Raw genomic sequence first — 18,465 nt, forward strand, 5'->3', positions numbered from 1 at the left:
TTCAGAAACAGAAAGTAGTGCAGCTGCTTTGTTTACAGGGTTTCCGGGGTAACGGCTGCATTTAAATTAATTAATAATAATAATAATAGTTCTGCAGTTTAGCGCCATCTGCTGTCAGAGAGTGAAAGTGCGCTTTCATTCAGAGCGTCTCTCACATGTTCAGCCATGTGCTTCTTGTCCGCGCTTATTTACATCAGAGTGTGCATTTTGACCAGTTGATGGAAAAAGTAATCTTAAAATGCATTCAAAATTCTGAATAGTTTGTAATATATAATTAGTCACGGTATTTAGAAGTGCCCACGATAACAATATCGTGCATACTCATTACCGTGATATATCGCATTACCGAATACTGGCACAAGTCTACTTGACAGTTTGGAAGTATCTGCATTTTATACATGGATGGATAGTAGTAGTAGATTTAAAGAATATATTTATTTATTTAGGTGTTTTGACATTTGACTTTATTATAATATGACCGGGAAGAGCAGACAGGAAGTAAAGTAGGGGGGGTTGTTTGGGTTTGGGAAATGTCCTGGAGCCAGTGTTTTGCCGAATTCTGATCCCTGCCAGATTATTACCCTCTAGTATTGGTATGTTTCAAGTATAGATCTCTGCAGGAAAGTAATGGGAGTTACCAGATCGGGGCTGCACTAAATCATTTAATCCGTATCTGATTTGATTTTCTTCCTCTACATGTATGTTCCCTGTCAAGCCAATGGATTTGGTACATTAAGTCCAGCAATCAGGAAAGACTATTATGAATGAATTCCTGAAAGATAATCTGTTATGGCATGAGTTAGATGTTAACGTGAATGTCTTAAAATTACATTGAAGGTCATTATTAGTAGGTTAGATTTTGTATGTTGTTTCACAAATGTTACCTTTTTGCCTTCGTCAGTTTATTTTGAATGGTAGTCCTGTGTGTGTATTTTTATTATTACTTTTTTAATAAATGCTATTGCGCCAGGTCAGCACTGTGAGTAAGCATAGCTGTCAGTGTTGTCATCTAAGCCTCTCGTCCTCTCCTCTGCAGTCAGCAGCCGGCCGCTGGGGTAGCATACACCCACCCCACAACAGTGGCCAGCTATACTGTGCATCAAGCACCTGTGGCGGCACACACTGTGGCAGCAGCCTACGCCCCTACAGCCGCCACGGTTGCTGTTGCTAGGCCTGCACCAGTTGCAGTAGCTGGTGCACCCTCCGCTTATGGAGGATACCAGCCAGCCCACGCTGCCACGGATTATGGGTATGCACAGAGACAGCCGGAGGTACCCCCACCACCGCCTCCTGTTACCTCACAAAACTACCAGGTAAAAGAGAGGAGAAACTTGCCGTTTATGTCACCTTGAGTCTTTCCCATACTACTCTTCAAAAGCTTGGGGTCAGCAAGATTTGTTTTCAAAGAAATTATTACTTTTATTCAGCAAGAAATAATAATACATTTTATTATTCTGCATTAATTATTGAAATGCATTAAATTGATCAAAATGAAACTTAACGACATTTACAATGTTACAAGTTAGTTCCTGAAAAAAAAACTGTTATTTTGAACTTGTTTAACAAAAAAAAAAAAGCAAAGAAAAACAGCATAGCTGTTTTTAACATTTAATAATACATTTTTATTGGAGTATCATGGGACACTGAAGACAGGTACTGGCTGCTGAAAAATCAACTTTACCATCACAGGAATAAATTACTAAAACTATCATGATCATTTCTCTCAAATTGTAGCGTTTCACAATGTTGCTGTTTTTAGTGTATTTATGATAACATAAATGCTGCTTTGGTAAGCATAAATGGCTTCTGTCAAAATCTTACTGACCCCAAACTTTTGTATCTATGTGTATCTTTGTTTCTGAAATGCATTCTCAATTTCAAGAGAGTCAGATCAATGTCGAATGGCTAAGAAAAGACGAGCCTTTTGTTTACTGTTGCAGGACTCCTATTCATATGTGCGGTCCACAGCTCCGGCTGTAGCGTATGACAGTAAACAATACTACCAGCAACCTGCAGCTACATCGGCTGTAGCCGTTGCAGCAGCCCAGCCACCACCCACTGTGGCCGAATCCTACTATCAGACAGGTATGTCTTGGCATTTAAATGGGAAGAAATGTTTTGCAATAAACACTAAATTTTCATGCTTCTGCTTTTCCGTAAAATGATCTTGTATTGCTTTTTATTACCAAATATTAAAGGCCTTAGTGTTCTATTAAAAACTGTAACATTTGATTTATTTTTAATTTTAGTTAATTTATTTTATTTAAATTTAAAATGGAATCAAATTGCATTTTTTTTCATTTATCCCTATTCCATTATTTTGAAGGAATGCCATCTGAGGGGCACCGAATTAAATAAATAATCCTCTCCAGGTCACCCTTTAAATGATCTGTGTTGTAAAATGCTCTGTACAACTTTGTCTTACTTGTCCCATTAGCCCCTAAAACTGGATACAGCCAAGGCGCCACTCCGTACACCCAGACCCAGCAAACGCGTCAGGTTACAGCCATAAAGCCAGCCACCCCTAGACCTGCCACCTCAACCTTCTCCATTTACCCAGTGTCCTCTGCTGTACAGCCGGCGGCGGCTGCCTCTGTAGTCCCGTCATACTCTCAGAGTCCCACCTACAGCACCAATGCAGTCACATACTCTGGTAAGAACATCATTGTTCTATTCCAAAATGTTTGATGTCATGAAATGCACAATGAACCCTGGTCGTTGAATAGTTTATTTGATCAGAACTGAACAGAATGCAAGTGAAATGTTTTTGCTAGTAGTAATACTGAACCAAACCAATGAGCTTGGCATGGCTAGGGTCATGCTCTACCAATTGATCTACATGAACTAGGCTTATAGATTTACAGTGCAATCCTGTCAATCTCAGTCTGTACTGTGGCCAATAATTGCTCCTCTCTGTATATTCAGGAACGTCATACTCTGGCTATGAAGCTGCAGTGTATTCAGCTGCCTCCTCCTACTATCAGCAGCAGCAACAGCAGCAGAAACAGGCGGCCGTCGCCGCAGCAGCCACTGCCGCGTGGACAGGCAGCACTTATACAAAGAAAACTCCCTTGCAGAACAAAACACTCAAACCTAAACAGCCCCCTAAACCACCACAGATACACTACTGTGATGTCTGCAAAATCAGCTGTGCTGGACCCCAGGTATTTTATTATAATAAATTTATTGCTGTTGTTTGTGTATTATGTGTAACTGAGTGCCCAGATGCTAGTGTTTTCCTAAATACTCATAATAAATGGTTTGCATGAATTATGGCAGTTGTATATCTTATCACCTGCTTTCAGACCTATAAGGAGCATCTGGAGGGTCAGAAGCACAAAAAGAAGGAAGCCGCATTGAAGCTGTCACAGAGCAGCAGTAGCAGCAGCGGAGGCGGGAGCTCCGCCCGCGGCACACAGAATCAGCTACGCTGTGAGCTCTGTGACGTCTCCTGTACTGGAGCTGATGCCTACGCCGCACACATTAGAGGAGCCAAACACCAGAAGGTACATGACTCACTCTCTGATCTCGGCACATATTAATCTGCTATCAGCATGTTTTTTGGCAGCACTATTTTTGAATGCGTATGATTCTGGCTCTCCGTTGTAGAGAGGCCTTGCCTCTTAGGGACTCTATCTGTTACAATATGCAGTGGGAAGTTGTTTGAAGGGGAATGGATGCCGCATTAGTACAAGCATACTCGATTATGTAAAGCCAAGTTGTAATAAGTAAAAATGTGATGTTCATGGGTGCATGTGGGTGGGATATTGATTATATGTGCCTAGTATCTAATTGAATTCTGTTTCTATAGGTTGTGAAATTGCATACCAAACTAGGAAAGCCAATACCATCCACAGAGCCCAGTGTTGTTTCCCAATCCTCCACCTCCAGTACAGCTGCTTCTAATAAAACTGCCAGCTCCAACATCAGCAGCTCCACAAGCACATCGTCCAATCTCTCTGCTTCCTCTGTTTCTGCCTCTTACTTAAAATCTGGCAGCATGGTCAACAACATGGCAGCTTCAGCTGCACAGGGCAAGAGCCCAGTGCCCAACAGTGTCTCGGCCAACAGCACCTCTGTCAAGAAGGTCAACACACCCAAGATCAACTTTGTTGGTATGTCTTGCTGAACAAGTGTTATGTTCTTACAGAACATTTACAGAACAGATCATATTTATTTTAGATTTTTACCTTTTTTATGTTTTAATTTATTATATAATATTACACAATACAGTATTTGCTTTGTTGCATTAACAAAACAGGTGGAAACAAGTTACAGACCACTGCTGTTAAAAATGAAGAATCCAAGATGGAGGCAGCGAAAACAGCACAGCACGCTGTGTCTGCACAACCACCGGACCCAAAGAATGAAATGCCTGACCCTCTGTCACCTCAATCAGCACTTGCAGCCCTGCAGAGTGATGTTCAGCCCGTTGGACACGACTATGTTGAAGAGGTATCAGGGAAAAAAGTTCCAATAGGGAAATGAAAGTCACTTTAAAGCTGTTAAGCCAAGTGCAAACAAAATGTTTTTGTTTTTTGTTTTTCAGGTAAGGAATGATGAAGGAAAGGTTATCCGGTTCCACTGCAAACTGTGTGAATGCAGTTTCAATGACCCAAATGCCAAAGAAATGCATTTGAAAGGAAGGAGACATCGACTCCAGTATAAGGTTAGTAAGTGATTTGTTGTTTGCAGTGGTTCTTTTATTATAAATGCAGAACAATCGAAATTGATATGCTGTTTTGTCAGTGTAGCTGATTGTATATTCCACCATTGTAGAAAAAGGTGAACCCAGAACTCCAGGTGGAAGTGAAACCTAGCATCCGAGCCAGGAAAATCCAAGAGGAAAAGATGAGGAAGCAGATGCAAAAGGAAGAGTACTGGAGAAGACGTGAAGAGGAGGAGCGCTGGAGGATGGAGATGAGGTGTGATGCTTTTTTTTTTTTTTTTTTTTTCTCCTCCTCCAATATGTCAGTATCTACACATGAGCATTTTGAGGTCTTAAATATTGTAATTGTTCTCAGGCGCTATGAAGAGGACATGTATTGGCGACGTATGGAGGAAGAACAGCACCACTGGGAGGAAAGGCACAGAATGCCTGATGGAAGTTATCCACAGGGTCCACCTGGACCTCCTGGTCTTCTTGGAGTGAGGCCTGGGATGCCCATTCCTCAACCACAAGGACCAGTGGTAAGTCCTGAGAACTACTACTACTGAGGAAAACTGATGAATTTGCCAAAACGTGGTTTGTGTTTGAGGTACAGTACCATTTAAAACGTTTGGAATCTGTAAGTTCTGTAAGATTTATTAATAACTGTATTCATTCAGCAAAGGTGCATTACATTGATCAAAAGTGACAGAGACTTGAACAGAAGGGTTGGTTTACATGCTGGTCAGACAGACCCTTCCTGTCTCAACGAGTAGATATTGTTGACTAGAATAATAATCATAGCTCCATTATACATTGAAAAATTGCTGAATAATACCTGCATTACACACTAGGAGTGTTTATTGGAATATCAATTCAGATATCACTACTATATCTACCACTTGAAATGTATTTATCACAACTGTTCATAACACATAGTATTTGTTGCAGCCTCCACGTCGCCCTGATTCCTCAGATGATCGTTATGTGATGACCAAACATGCAGCTATTTACCCATCTGAGGATGAGCTCCAGGCCATCCAGAAGATCGTATCAATCACTGAACGAGCACTTAAGCTTGTCTCTGACATCATCACAGACCAAGATGCAAGTGCAGAGGGCAAAGAAGAGGACAAAGAAAAGAAAGAGCCTCCCAAAGACAGGTGGGAGAAGAGTGCTCTAATGTTTCTCAAAGCAGAGAGAAAGAAAAGGGTAAAGCAATACATGACCTCTTGTGCATTGCAGAGTGCTGAAGGGAGTGATGCGGGTAGGCGTTCTTGCCAAAGGGCTGCTTCTACGTGGAGACAAAAATGTCAACCTGGTCCTCCTTTGTTCTGAGAAGCCAACCAAGAATCTGCTAACACGCATTGTGGAACATCTTCCCAAACAGCTCACGGTACCGGTTCAATGCAGTGCAAACTGCAATAATATTAGATCTTCCCACAAGTTTTCCTTTAAATTTATACTTGGTTTTTCAAATGCTCTACGGCAGTGGTGTCAAATCCTGCTTCTGTAGGACCACTGTCCTGCAGAGTTTAGATCCAACTCTAATAAAATACACCTGAGCCAGCTGGTCAGCATATTCATGATAACTGGAAACTTCCAGACATGTGTGTTGGGGCAGGTTGGAGCTAAACTCTCCAAGACATTGGCCCTCCAGGAACAGGACTGGGTCAGGGTTTGCCAGATCTCAATTAGGTGGTCGTAACTTCATTTTCTGCTAACCCATGTGTTTGTCAGGTGGTAACTCCGGAGAAATATGAGGTAAAAGGCTCCGTCCAAGAGGCTGCCATTATCCTTACCTCCTCCGCTGAGCCCAAGATGCAGGTGACCATCACCCTCACCTCGCCCGTCATCCGAGAGGAAAACACCCGGGACGGAGGTTGGAAAAGACGTTGCTCACATTAACCGACTACCTATCAGATTAATATTTCATGCTGATTTTGACAACCTAAAGAGCCCATCTGTTGGCACTGTGGAGATGGTGCTAGATGTTAATGCTGGTAGAACAATGTTTGCACCTTTTTGAATTGGAGAAAATACGATTGAAAATGGTACAAATTAAACCTGGTTTGTGCTTGAGCTTGGCCATACATAAGAAATGACCTACACCGTTTTCCTTTGAAAGTTACACCACTGAGGTAAAGTGCCTCTTTCTGTCTTCATTTACATTAATTGTTTCATTTGAAGTCTGTAATGTGTTCACACTGTAAAAGGGTTGAAGCCAGTTCAAGTGGCTTCAAGTTGCTTTAGAGCCGATTTCAACACTACCAGGTTTTATCCAACCATCTCCGATGCCAGCAGTGGTGCTCCGGGTCTTCTCTTTGTAACACTTCTCCAGTGCTCTTGAAGCTCTCCCCAAAACAAGCATGATAAGTGTTTGCATTGTGTAAGTCTAGTTAGTCCCGGGTAAGATTCATTTTTGTTTCCTGTGTTCGAGGGGATTGTGTCCTATGCAGAACCAAATGATTTTATTCTTTCCCAAGGGGTCATCGAGTTTGGTCAGGGATATTATTCTGTTGAAAGAAAAAACTCAATTCCTGATTTAGTTCCTGAAGATCAATGGTTGAGTTGGGTCTGAAACCTTAAGAGTAGTTGAAATGCCTACTATGTCCCCACAGGAAACAAATAGTTTTTGTCTGGTGGTGAGAAGGTTCACCATTCTGAGGTCCCCTGTTCCAAAATGAAAGTGCTCCCCTGAGAGAAGCAGTCGAGTAGAGATTGACAAATTGTGAAATTTGGCATTCAAACAATGTTACTTTTAATTTCTTCAGATGTTAAAATGCATTAAGCTACAACATTTCCCTAAATAATAGAGTAACCATATCAATAACCTGTTTGTCTTTTTATATCTGTACAATGGAGAGTTTTAGTTGGTAAGAAGCCGCTGAAATGGTGGAATCTTAAATGCAGGCTCTGCGGCCATGCCACCATTCTTGTTTGGCTCCTTGGGGGAGTATCAGTCAGCTTTTGGGAAGAAGGCTTTGATAGAGGAATCTTTGGTTGGACCTGGGGTTTACAGCCTTCAGTATACATTGAGATATGGGGGTTCTCCAAACCCGATCATGACAGGTATGCATGCAGTGATGTCCTAATCCTCTTGCTGGGAGCCTTCATATTTTCTTGCCAGCACGCATCGCTGCCTTCATGTATCCAAAGCTTTTCAAGTCCAGCCCAAAGCCTCCTTGCATTTTCAGCAAATTGTCTCCCATCTGAGGCTACGTCTACCAGCTCCGGAAGGATTTTTGACCAAGGTCCCCCTCCTGAATACCTTCAAACACTTTGCCACACCTACCATTGCCATGCAACTGTAGTGGGTCACTACAAATACTCATTCAGCTGTAAACATTGCACATCTCCCTTGATATCCCTGTTTTACATCCTCATGATTAACACATCTGGTACCATTTGCAGCCCATCATTATCGTTCTAATGTTTCTCGATCAGTACAGTGACTATTTTGTGTTTAAAAGAAATCCTCAAAGTATTTTTCAATCTTCACTTAGGTCAACACTGGAATCCACAATTTGTTTTTGCCCTAAGCAAAAGAAAATAACTTTAGTCTCAAATGCTAAGTCAACTGGTTAAGCAAGAAATGCAGGAATCGTACACTTTCAAAATATCTGATACTAGAAAATAGGGCTGGGTAAAAAAAATATAGATCTCTGTTTTAATCGATTCTCATTTTTACGGAACAATATCGATTCTTAAATCCCAAGAATCGATTATTCTATCCTGTTTTCAGTTAATGGACGCAACATTGAAGGGCACCTCCCATCCAATAAATCGCAATAAGCATTGTGCTTTGATACTTTTAATATGAAACAAAGACTCGGATTTCAAATCCTGTCCATTGTATTGCAGTATTCAAACAATAAATGCCGTTTTGGCGCTGTTTAATGTGGAGTGACAGATCGCTGTAGCGCCTCAGTTCAACAGACGTGGCAGCGCGAGGCGCACGTGAACTAATCATCTCCTCCACATTAATACCAGTTTCAGCACAAAATAAACATGACTAAACATCTGAAGATAAGTTAAAAGAAAGAGTACAACTTTACAATCTGTATCCTGTCTCATGTAATCGCTCAATCAGTGTTTCAGCCGCGCAAAGATGTCAATATAACGGCTTGTAAACAATGTCACGTAACATCACATTTACCTCAGAAACAAACATATTCGGTAACCATAAACTCATTAATCAGCTAGAAAAATAAACTGCAGAGAGGGGCATTTTGCTAAATATATGCATCATATAACATACATTATAATTTTTACTGTTCTTCAATGTTTAATTTATGTTTGAATAAATCCATCAAGTTATGACAGCCACCACTGAAATGTTTATATATATAAAAAAAAGAGAATTGAAGTAGAAATATGATGTAATTTGAACTTTATTTAAAAAAACTTCGTGTAATTTTAGCAGTTGTACTACAAATCAATTTTAACCTTCAATATTATAGTAATGTAGTACCAACTGACTCATGTATATTTTACATCATTTGTTGAGAGATTTTTTTTTTTTTTCCCTTTAGAAAATTTGGCATGTACTGTACCTGATATGTATCCAAAATAATCGATAATGAATCGAATCGAATCGCAAGCTTGTGAATGAGAATCGAATCAAATCGTGAAATTTGTGTCAACCCAGCCCTACTAGAAAACTAGAGAAACCTTTTCTACTAGCTTTGAAAAATACAAATTATTAATGTATCCTCAAGGTTTTTTTCACAGTAAGACAACAAGATCATCCGTAACTGGCAAAATGGCACAATTTAAAAGAGTTTTCCGAAGTAATGTGTTTGAATACCTGTGTGATACTACGATGTGGATTTCTGAAAGATGGCTGTTGTAATTTTGTGTGAATCTGCCAGTATTAGCAATTACGGATTGTGACCATATGACTTTTAAGCTAGTCCGCTAGCTTTTAGCACTGGAAAATCGTATATTGTCGTATTCCTAGCTATTTCAAATGGTGGATTCCAGAGCAGTAATGCTGTAACTGAAATAGTCTTTATCAAGAAGAATTAGTGTCATGCTCACTATATGCAGAGTACAAAAAAAATAATGAGTGCATTTCCAACTCCAATGAAGAAATCCTACATCACTATGCCACATTCTGTGTTTTTTTTTTTATTATTATCTTTGACAAAGGCCTTTATTTTTAACTTCGTACTTTAACTCCATCCCTATCCTATTTCTCTCAGCACCACACCACAGACTAAATAGAAGTGCACCAAATGGCAAGTGTAGATAATCCTTAATGTTGTTGAAAAGATCTGAAAGATTCTGCATATGGGGTGAAATGTGAGATGCATTTTGAAAGCGAGCAGTGATCAGGAACTGACTGGTATGTGTGGCAATGTGTTCTTGGCAGTCTCTCTGACCTGGTCAAACACCCGTTCCTCACCACCATTTGACAATTCGATCCATTTTTAGATGTAACCTCGAGTATGGTGAAAGACCCAGCGGACGTCTTGGACAGGCAAAAATGCCTTGACGCTCTGGCTGCCCTACGCCACGCTAAGTGGTTCCAGGTTCGGAACATCATTTTACTTTCTTCTTGTAGCCTTATGAGATGTATTCCTTTTTATTTGTTCATTTAAGTTGTTTAAGTCTTTTTGTTTTTAAATTTTAAACCTCAAAGTTGATTTTTGGGAGGTAATTGTGATACAAGGATGCAGTATATAATTTGGAGATTATGGTACTAATTTTTTGCATTCTGTTTTTGTATACATGAGCTGATCTGATCCTAAAAAATTAAGCATCCTTGCATATTTGTCATTTATTCATAAGTCTTAGATTAAATACATAGCATGTAAAATTATTCCATAAGGCTGCAGAATACCTTTGCATAAAAGTGTCATCGATAAGAGCTTTCATGTTGAGCGTTTCTTTTTTTTTTTTTTTTTTTGTTAATGATTTTATTTTCTTGGGAATAGGGATTAAGAGGAAAGGAATATCTGATTAGTTTACTGTGTTGTTGCCATCTCTGCAAATACACAGGCAAAGTAAAGCGGATTTCCTTGACTGCTTCAGTTCCTATGCAACTACTCTTGCAAACTGATCTTTTGTAAAATGAAGTATATGTTTGTGAAGTATCTGACAACTGAGGTCAGGGTTTACAAGATTACCAGGGAGCCATTCCAAGTGAATCTTGCAAACTTTGAACTCGTACTTGTACTAATGGTGAGGTAAAATACTGCTGGAAATGGCAGCTTAAGAAAGCCAATTGGCCTAGCTATTTTTAATCCAATTATAAGCTTCCATTGTGAACAGTAGTGTTGCACCTCTCTCTGAGCTCCGCCATGTTGTATGACTGTATGTTTTTGTTCTTGTGCATTAACTAATCTTGACTTCACTGCACTGAAGGCTAGGGCTAATGGACTCCAGTCATGTGTGATTGTCATTCGAATACTACGTGACCTTTGTCAGCGAGTACCCACCTGGTCTGCCTTTCCTAGCTGGGTGAGTAACAATATCTGGTCATTAAACATTGGCACATGTTTTTGAGTTTTCTCTGATACATAGATGTACAGTGTTGGACACTTAAAAGTGCTGAGGGCAAAAACTGTTGGCAACAAAGGTTGATCGTCAATATTGTAGCAACGCATGAAGCACAACGAACACGGTTACTTTAAAACCAAGCAGCTTACTGCTGGTCAGCATGGCAAATTCGCATGACCACCTAAACCCATCATGAGATCTGCAGTTTTTGCCATCTCAAATTCACAGAACAATGGTAAAACATGATTGTCTGCTGTGCTTTTTTTTTTTTTTTTAAATGGCGTAGCTTTTATAACAGAGTATAAGTCCCATTAGCTGGCATTAACACAATACATAGACCTGCTTGTTGACATGAGTAAATTATTACCAAGCGAGTTTTTTCATGGATTGATTTAGTGTTTTAGTGCACTTATGTTCTTTTCCACTTAGCAGCCATCTTGATAACATGAGGCCTTTCCTACAGTTGAGTTTGTTATTTTAAGGAATTTTTTCCCCCTCCCCTATTTAATTTATTTTTTATATTGTCCCTGGTGTAGCTCAATCACATTTAATTTAACATGGCTTCCTTAACACTGTTGCTATAAAGGTTTTAAAGCAAAATCACTTTCAGTCCTGTTTAATCAATTTCATCATCCTTCACTTTTGATCTTATGAGGAAACTGCTCAAAATGCCATTTATTATGGTAAATTAAGTTACTGTTTAATTTAAGGCTATGGAGCTGCTGGTGGAGAAGGCCATCAGCAGTGCCTCTGGACCAATGAGCCCCGGAGATGCTCTTCGAAGAGGCTTTGAATGTATTTCCTCAGGCATTCTGCTGTCTGGTAAGATGCAGCACTCTGATAATGTCTTAAGACACGTTTTATGGAAATTGCATTGATTCTTAGGTCTGTGTAGGCATGTAGTCATGTACATTAGTAATCTAGCTTTTATACTGGTGTGAATTACTAAGAGTTCTTTTAATTTACTATCATCTTGGGAATCTAGATGCTCAATTTAACACTCCCTGGCTTTTGTGCATTTCTGTGCAATGCAGGTGCTCCAGGATTGATAGACCCCTGTGAGAAGAATCCAACAGATACACTGGCTACCATGGAAGAGCAGCAGAGAGAGGACATTACATCAAGCGCTCAGGTAATGGACACAGTAACTGCTTTAAGAATGTGTTAATGTGACTTAATGTCTTGCAGTGACTGTATTTAAAATTTTCAAACTCTTTTCGATAATTGTGTAATTATGCATGCTGTTTTTATGGCCTCCTGTTAATCGAGCGTATTTTCAATTTATGTATTGACCGGCCACTTTCTCCACAGTTTGCCTTGAGGCTGCTGGCGTTCCGTCAGATTCACAAGGTTCTGGGTATGGACCCCTTGCCCCAGATGAACTCGCGCTTCAACGTACGGAATAACCGCAAGAGGCGACGTGACAACAGCGACGGGACCGATGGATTTGAAGCTGAAGGGAAGAAAGACAAGAAGGACTACGAGGGGTTCTGAAGTGCACTACAGTACAACTAGCCCTGCTCTCCCTGCGCCCATTATAAATCCTGTTCATTCCAGGAATACGAAATGTTGTTTCTTTTGACCTCTGTGCATGCTGATTACTACTCATTAAGTTCTGTTTTTAAGATCTGCTAAAGACCTAATGAAGGCCACTTGGGGAAATGCCAGGCTTAATTTCCTTGACGCATAGACTGTAGTCCATCTCTGTTGTTTAGTCTGGTGTCTTGGTTTAAAGATTTGAGATGCGCACAAACCTGAAAAATTAAGCCTAAAGTTCATGCTGCATTCAGCACATTGGATGTAATCTTTCACCATCTTCAGATCTCTTACGAGTTTCAGGCTAGGCATTTGTAAAAGTCTGAGCTGCGTACTTGTCAGTGTGGAACAGATTCTTTCTTCAAGTATATCTTATCCTTCCAGTCACACATGTAAAGTAACTTGGTCAATGGCTTTCTTGGCTTTGCAATAAATTGTTTAGGTGTTTTTGTAACTTCTGTTTAGAGACATTCCTCTTAAAACCACAAGATCGAAGATAAAATGATTGATTTTTGCGATGCATTTGTCCTGTTGTGATGAATGTGACGTTGACTGGACGTGGATTTATACAAGCATGTATTTTCCATTGCTAGTGCATTCTGAAGGCTGGGATGGCTTTTAACCATTTGTAAATGTACGTCAATGAAACCTCTTTAGAACCTTTTTCCTTCTATATGCTTAATGTAAGGCTGCACTTGTCCCAAAGTTAGGCTGTAAGTGTGCTCCGATATTCACAGGCCTCTGTGGTTTAGCTGTATCACGTTTCTGAAGACACTTGACTATTGAACTCAGACCTGGGCTGTATACCATAAGTATCTATCAGTTGTCTCTGTACGTTTAATAGGGAATCTTGAGTTACCAGTCCATTTCAGATCAGTTGTTCACACAGGGAAGTATTCAGAGCAGTAAACATTTTGTATTTTAAGGTCAAAGACTTTTTTTGTTGTTTTTTTCCCCTTTATACCCAGGTCTGCCTGTGTTTTGTGTTCATAATATTGTAAACCCTAAATGTATCTTTAAATGTGATCATATAACTATGATCTAATATATGATAATTTACTAAGCCTGTATCTAATCTTGCAATAGATCTTCAGAAACAAATGCCTGTATGGTTTTAAAGCACAGGAATGTTGTTTATGTTCTTTGTTTTTAATGGATTTTGTTTTACTGGTTTATAGATGCATAGTTGCTTGCCCTAATTTTGGTTTCTGATTCGAGGTTGTTGAATATCTATTGAAGAACATGGGAGGGACACTAATGACATATCTGTGTTGTAACTGCAGATTGATGTAGACTTACCCTTTGATGCTTGTCATTCAATGTCAAGGTACTACTGCATTACAATGCGTATAATAAAGACATTTCTAGAATGATGTAATTAGTTTTCTTTTTTCTTTAAAAAAAACATACTTTACATTTATTTCAGTTATACCTAATATAGAGTCATGTTTAACTTGGAGATTTAAGTGAAGTGAAGTGAAAGTGACATGTGGCCAAGTATGGTTACCCATACTAGGAATTAGTGCTCTGCATTTATCCCATCCTAAGTGCACACACACACACAGCAGTGAACACACACACCCGGAGCAGTGGGCAGCGCGCCCGGGGAGCAGTCGGGGGCTCAGTGCCTTGCTCAAGGGCACCTCAGTCATGGTATTGAAGGTGGAAGAGAGTGCTGTACATTCACTCCCCCCACCTACAATTCCTGCCGGACCTGAGACTCGAACTCGCAACCTTTAGGTTACAAGTCCGACTCTCTAACCATTAGGCCACGACTTCCCGCGATTTAGTTTTGTTTAATGCTATCAAAGAGCTTTGATAATTCACTGATTAAGAATTCAAGTCCAGTTATTTGTGCATGTTACTTCTAGATTGTCTCACAAGTGTTTGATTGTCTTTTCTATTGTTTATGCTAATAAGGAAATACTTTAGTCTGTGCACAAATAAGGAAATCGCAAGACGTGCAACCATAAAGCAAAGAAAAAAACTTAAAAGTGCAGTTGTAGTCCGTAGCTACATAAACACAAACCCCTTCTCACTTCAGGGCGTAGGCTATTTTAATACGACTGCTTATGGGTTCGGCAATGAGGAAGAGCTTGTGATTGACAGCCGCGTCAACCAATGAGCGATAAGCGACTTGCGCTGACCAGCTCAGAAAATGGACAGTTTGTCCATTAAGAACCAATGACGTAGAATGGGCGCGGTTTGCTGTCAGAGCAGGTTTGTCTTCCAACCAAAGGGAATTGCGCTGTAGAAAGAGAGGTGGAGGGAGAGGAAGGTCGGGCAGCTCGAGCTCTCCCGGATTTCCACCTGACTGCTCGGGAAGCGGGACACTGGGACAGGCAAAATGTTGAGTTTGGGGAGCGGAGGAGCGAAGCCTACTAAACCGTCGTTTGTGTCTTATGTTACACCCGAGGTAAGCGAAAGCTTTCGTGCAGCATTATACTTGCGTTGTTTTCAAAACAGCCCAGAGACGCTGAATTGAACTAAAAGAATAGTTTAAACCGCGGATAGTCATGCACTGGGCGGGGTTAGTAAGTCCCTTGTTGATGTTGACATTGTCGACTAGTTCCAAGTTTAGACAAACAGGGAAATCTCAGTTTTGTGTGCGTTTCATGGGGAAAATGCATTCAAAGAGCAACAGCGATTTTTCATTCACTTAAGTTACACCTCGAAGTTGAAAGTCTTCGGTTTGACGACTGAAATATAAGTTAGTTTTCTAGCCTTGCCAGAAGTCCTCAACTTTACAAGGTAGTCTGCTTGGATAGAGGTTGTAATCCAGGTTATTTAATGATTTTTCTGTTTATTGTCTCTGACATGTGATGTGTTTGAAGTCCATTCATCGTTATGCCTTAAACTTTAACTTGCATCTAGTGTTGATACATGTGCGCGCTCGCGCATAGATGTCATGGGTTGTGTGTCATGACCCACTGATGGACGATAGAGTTAATGTTCTTATTGTTCATTAAAGAAAGCATGATGGAAAGAATGGTTGTACTCAATGTAGAAGCAACATGAAGATGTAAACCACTGCTTTCCATTTTATTCAAGAGATTAGTGGATAAAAACATTAAAAGACAAAAAAAAAAGTTTAAAATCTGCACGATTTTCCCTATTCTGTGGAGCACAAAATGAGAAGTTAGTTCATTTTGTGTAGCTCTAAACAGTAGAGCATGATGCTTGCAACGCCAAGGTCATGGGTTCGATTCTTAGGGAATGCATGAGCCGGAAGCATCTGCCAAATACGTAATGTAAGTGTTTTAGGCAGAATGACAGTTTCAGTCGCTGTTCAATTTTATTGTATTAAAAAAAATGCAGTGAAAATGAGTGATGATTGAGGCTGCCTAGCATCTCCGCCAAGAAAGGAAGTTATGCCGGGTTGGAACAACATGGGGGTGAGTAAATTCTGATGAGCTATCCTGTTAAATGAATACAGGAAGATCTGTGTCCGCCGTTGAATATAAACTACTTAGACTAGTCCAAAACGTTAGTCTAATTTTTTCTTCAGGAACATTTTCAAGTCAATTTGCATAAGTTGGTCAAGCCAGTTCTTAAAGGGGGCATAACACACAGTTTCACCCAATCTCATGTTAATCTTGAGTACCTATAGAGTAGTACTGCATCCTTCATATCTACAAACTCTGAATGTATGAAACAGCATTGTACCCCCCCCCTTTAAGACTCAGTCTTAACCATAGACATAGTATGTATGTTTATGCAACTGACCTCTGGGCCCAGTTGCATAAACGTAGCCTCTATGTTAAGACAGTGTCTTAAGTACTAGTCTGACCAACTAGCAGTTAACCAAAGGGTAATCAGTCTTATTTTTTGGATTCAACTTAGACTAATGTACATTTTTATTTAAGTAAATAAAAAAAAAATATGACCTGCCTTAAAGAAAAAATTAGCTGACTAACTTTTAAGACTAGTCTAAACCTTTTATGCAACCGGCCCCTGGTCTTATGTGAAGAGTTCAGCTGATTCCCACTCTGAAGATCCAAACCAGGGGGCTTGGGCGGATCTTACAGCACTCTACCCTCATTTTTGTTGGATTGATATTAGCGAAGACCCACTGTGATCCATATTTATGTCTGGCAAAATTGACATAAACGGAAAGACCATGTGTTTTTAATGTCTCTGGTTTCAAAAGCTAATTTTAAGAGAATGTGTTCACCCCCAGGAAGTCATTAGGGAAAGGAGTGTCCCAAATACTTGGGTCTGTTTGTGAAGTTTTGGCTGTCGTGTTTTGCAGCTGGCCTCATAGTAGCCAGGATGCTTGATGACTTCCTTTAATTTATTTATCCTGTTTGTTTTAACTGAACTTCCACAGTTTTTACACATTGCCATTAGTTTATTGATTTTGCTGTTTTCTAAAACCTCTTTTATCTGTTTGAACCAGTAACAAGAGAAGTAACCTGATTTAAATTTTAAAGTTGCAAAGCTGTCTTATGGATATCACAGGGCTACTGCTAAAATTCATGGGCAAAATTATTCTGGGTAGAGTGTCTTAGTCGGCTGATTTTGTTCCAGTTCTCATTATATTACTTGTATATTACACTAAAATAAAATGTTACTAAATCAAATGTTAAAGGGATTGTCTACCAAAAAATGGGAAAAAAGTCATTTACCTATCTGTTGTCATTCCAAACCTGTATGGCTTTTTTTTCCTCATCTGTAAAATATAAAAGAGGATATTTTTTGTCCATACAGTCAGTGGATGTCACTGGACACCAAAACTGTTTAGTAGGGGTGCTCCGATCAGGATTTTTGAGGCCGATCACAGAAAGCAGTATCTACCGATACCGATACCAATCTTTTTAAAGCCTTCTTTTTATAATTTATAACTATTTATAGTGATACTCCTATCAGGATTTTTAGACATTTATTCAGGGCCTGAATTTCATTTTTGAAAATGGGGGTAATTTTCCCTCTTAGGTGTCTCTTGTGAGAGGAGAAGCAGCACGGACTGTGCTTTCACACAGGAGTCCACTACTGATCCGTGGCTGTTTACCACAAACACAACATTTATCCATTAGTTTGATTTCAAACGTGTCAATCCATGTTCATATTTACTGCAAACAATGCGCTGGTACTTTAATTCAGCGTTTGCAGCGCAACAATAGACTCGGTGCGGAAATTATCTTCTGCACTGCTGCAGACGCACCGCTCGTGGAATGCTCTGCTGGACCGCATCCGTGCGCAGTGTGCACGCTTTGTTAATCCGTTAACCTGAGCGCGGAAAAAATGCGCACCGCAAACGGAGTAATGTGAACCTGGCATTATGTGTGTGCACTGCGAGTGTGCATGAGTGCACGGTCTTCAGGAGAGCGCGCGAGCGCTGAATGGTTAAACACTGGCAAGAATTAAAAAGTAATGCAATTTATAAACTTTAGTGAAGTGACAATTCCTGTGTCAACTGTGCAGCGTGCAGCTCGCTTATAGATAGATGTGTGGTGATTTGAAGCCGTTTGCATATTTTGATAGATAAAGAGAGCTCGCGCGGTGATTCACTCACGCTGTTTGTGAAGTTACGTCTCACACAAGGTTTTCAAATTACTTTATAAGTTATTTAATGAAGAAATATGAAGGTGAGTACCTCACCTTCAGCATTATAATTATTTTACCTGCACCGGAAAAAGACTGAGACGGTGCCTCTGCATGTCTTGCCAAACCTCTCACGGCAGCGTCATCAGCTTGAGATCGGCCTTTTTAGAGACAGCCGATCAATAATCCCAAAGCGATTATTGGCCGATAGTGATCGGTAGCGGATCAAT

At 40.0% G+C, this 18,465-nt stretch overlaps 2 protein-coding genes across 3 annotated transcripts in view; both read left to right on the top strand.

The window, feature by feature from the left end:
- The window catches only part of zfr (zinc finger RNA binding protein), a 16,028-nt gene extending 2,267 nt beyond the window's left edge, over positions 1-13,761 (top strand). The window contains exons 3-20 of one of the 2 annotated variants that reach the window (XM_016477354.1): positions 1,037-1,313; positions 1,941-2,085; positions 2,438-2,653; positions 2,926-3,164; positions 3,306-3,506; positions 3,812-4,115; positions 4,262-4,455; positions 4,550-4,669; positions 4,780-4,925; positions 5,025-5,190; positions 5,600-5,811; positions 5,894-6,044; positions 6,389-6,530; positions 10,088-10,185; positions 11,021-11,116; positions 11,866-11,977; positions 12,190-12,287; positions 12,467-13,761. In XM_016477354.1, coding sequence (XP_016332840.1) covers positions 1,037-1,313; positions 1,941-2,085; positions 2,438-2,653; positions 2,926-3,164; positions 3,306-3,506; positions 3,812-4,115; positions 4,262-4,455; positions 4,550-4,669; positions 4,780-4,925; positions 5,025-5,190; positions 5,600-5,811; positions 5,894-6,044; positions 6,389-6,530; positions 10,088-10,185; positions 11,021-11,116; positions 11,866-11,977; positions 12,190-12,287; positions 12,467-12,649 — 3,100 coding nt within the window. In that variant the 3' untranslated portion in view covers positions 12,650-13,761. Of the gene's footprint in view, positions 1-1,036; positions 1,314-1,940; positions 2,086-2,437; positions 2,654-2,925; positions 3,165-3,305; positions 3,507-3,811; positions 4,116-4,261; positions 4,456-4,549; positions 4,670-4,779; positions 4,926-5,024; positions 5,191-5,599; positions 5,812-5,893; positions 6,045-6,388; positions 6,531-10,087; positions 10,186-11,020; positions 11,117-11,865; positions 11,978-12,189; positions 12,288-12,466 lie in introns of those variants that run through there. The other variant, XM_016477362.1, reaches the window with a different exon arrangement.
- A 1,181-nt stretch (positions 13,762-14,942) lies between these two features.
- The window catches only part of LOC107681398 (myotubularin-related protein 12-like), a 10,961-nt gene continuing 7,438 nt past the window's right edge, over positions 14,943-18,465 (top strand). The window contains exon 1 of the mRNA XM_016477696.1: positions 14,943-15,107. Within this exon, the coding sequence (XP_016333182.1) occupies positions 15,039-15,107 (69 nt within the window). The 5' untranslated portion in view covers positions 14,943-15,038. The remainder of the gene's footprint in view (positions 15,108-18,465) is intronic.

This window comes from Sinocyclocheilus anshuiensis, unplaced genomic scaffold (genome assembly GCF_001515605.1).
Source record: "Sinocyclocheilus anshuiensis isolate Anshui unplaced genomic scaffold, SAMN03320099.WGS_v1.1 scaffold697, whole genome shotgun sequence".
NCBI classification, from domain to species: Eukaryota; Metazoa; Chordata; class Actinopteri; order Cypriniformes; family Cyprinidae; genus Sinocyclocheilus; species Sinocyclocheilus anshuiensis.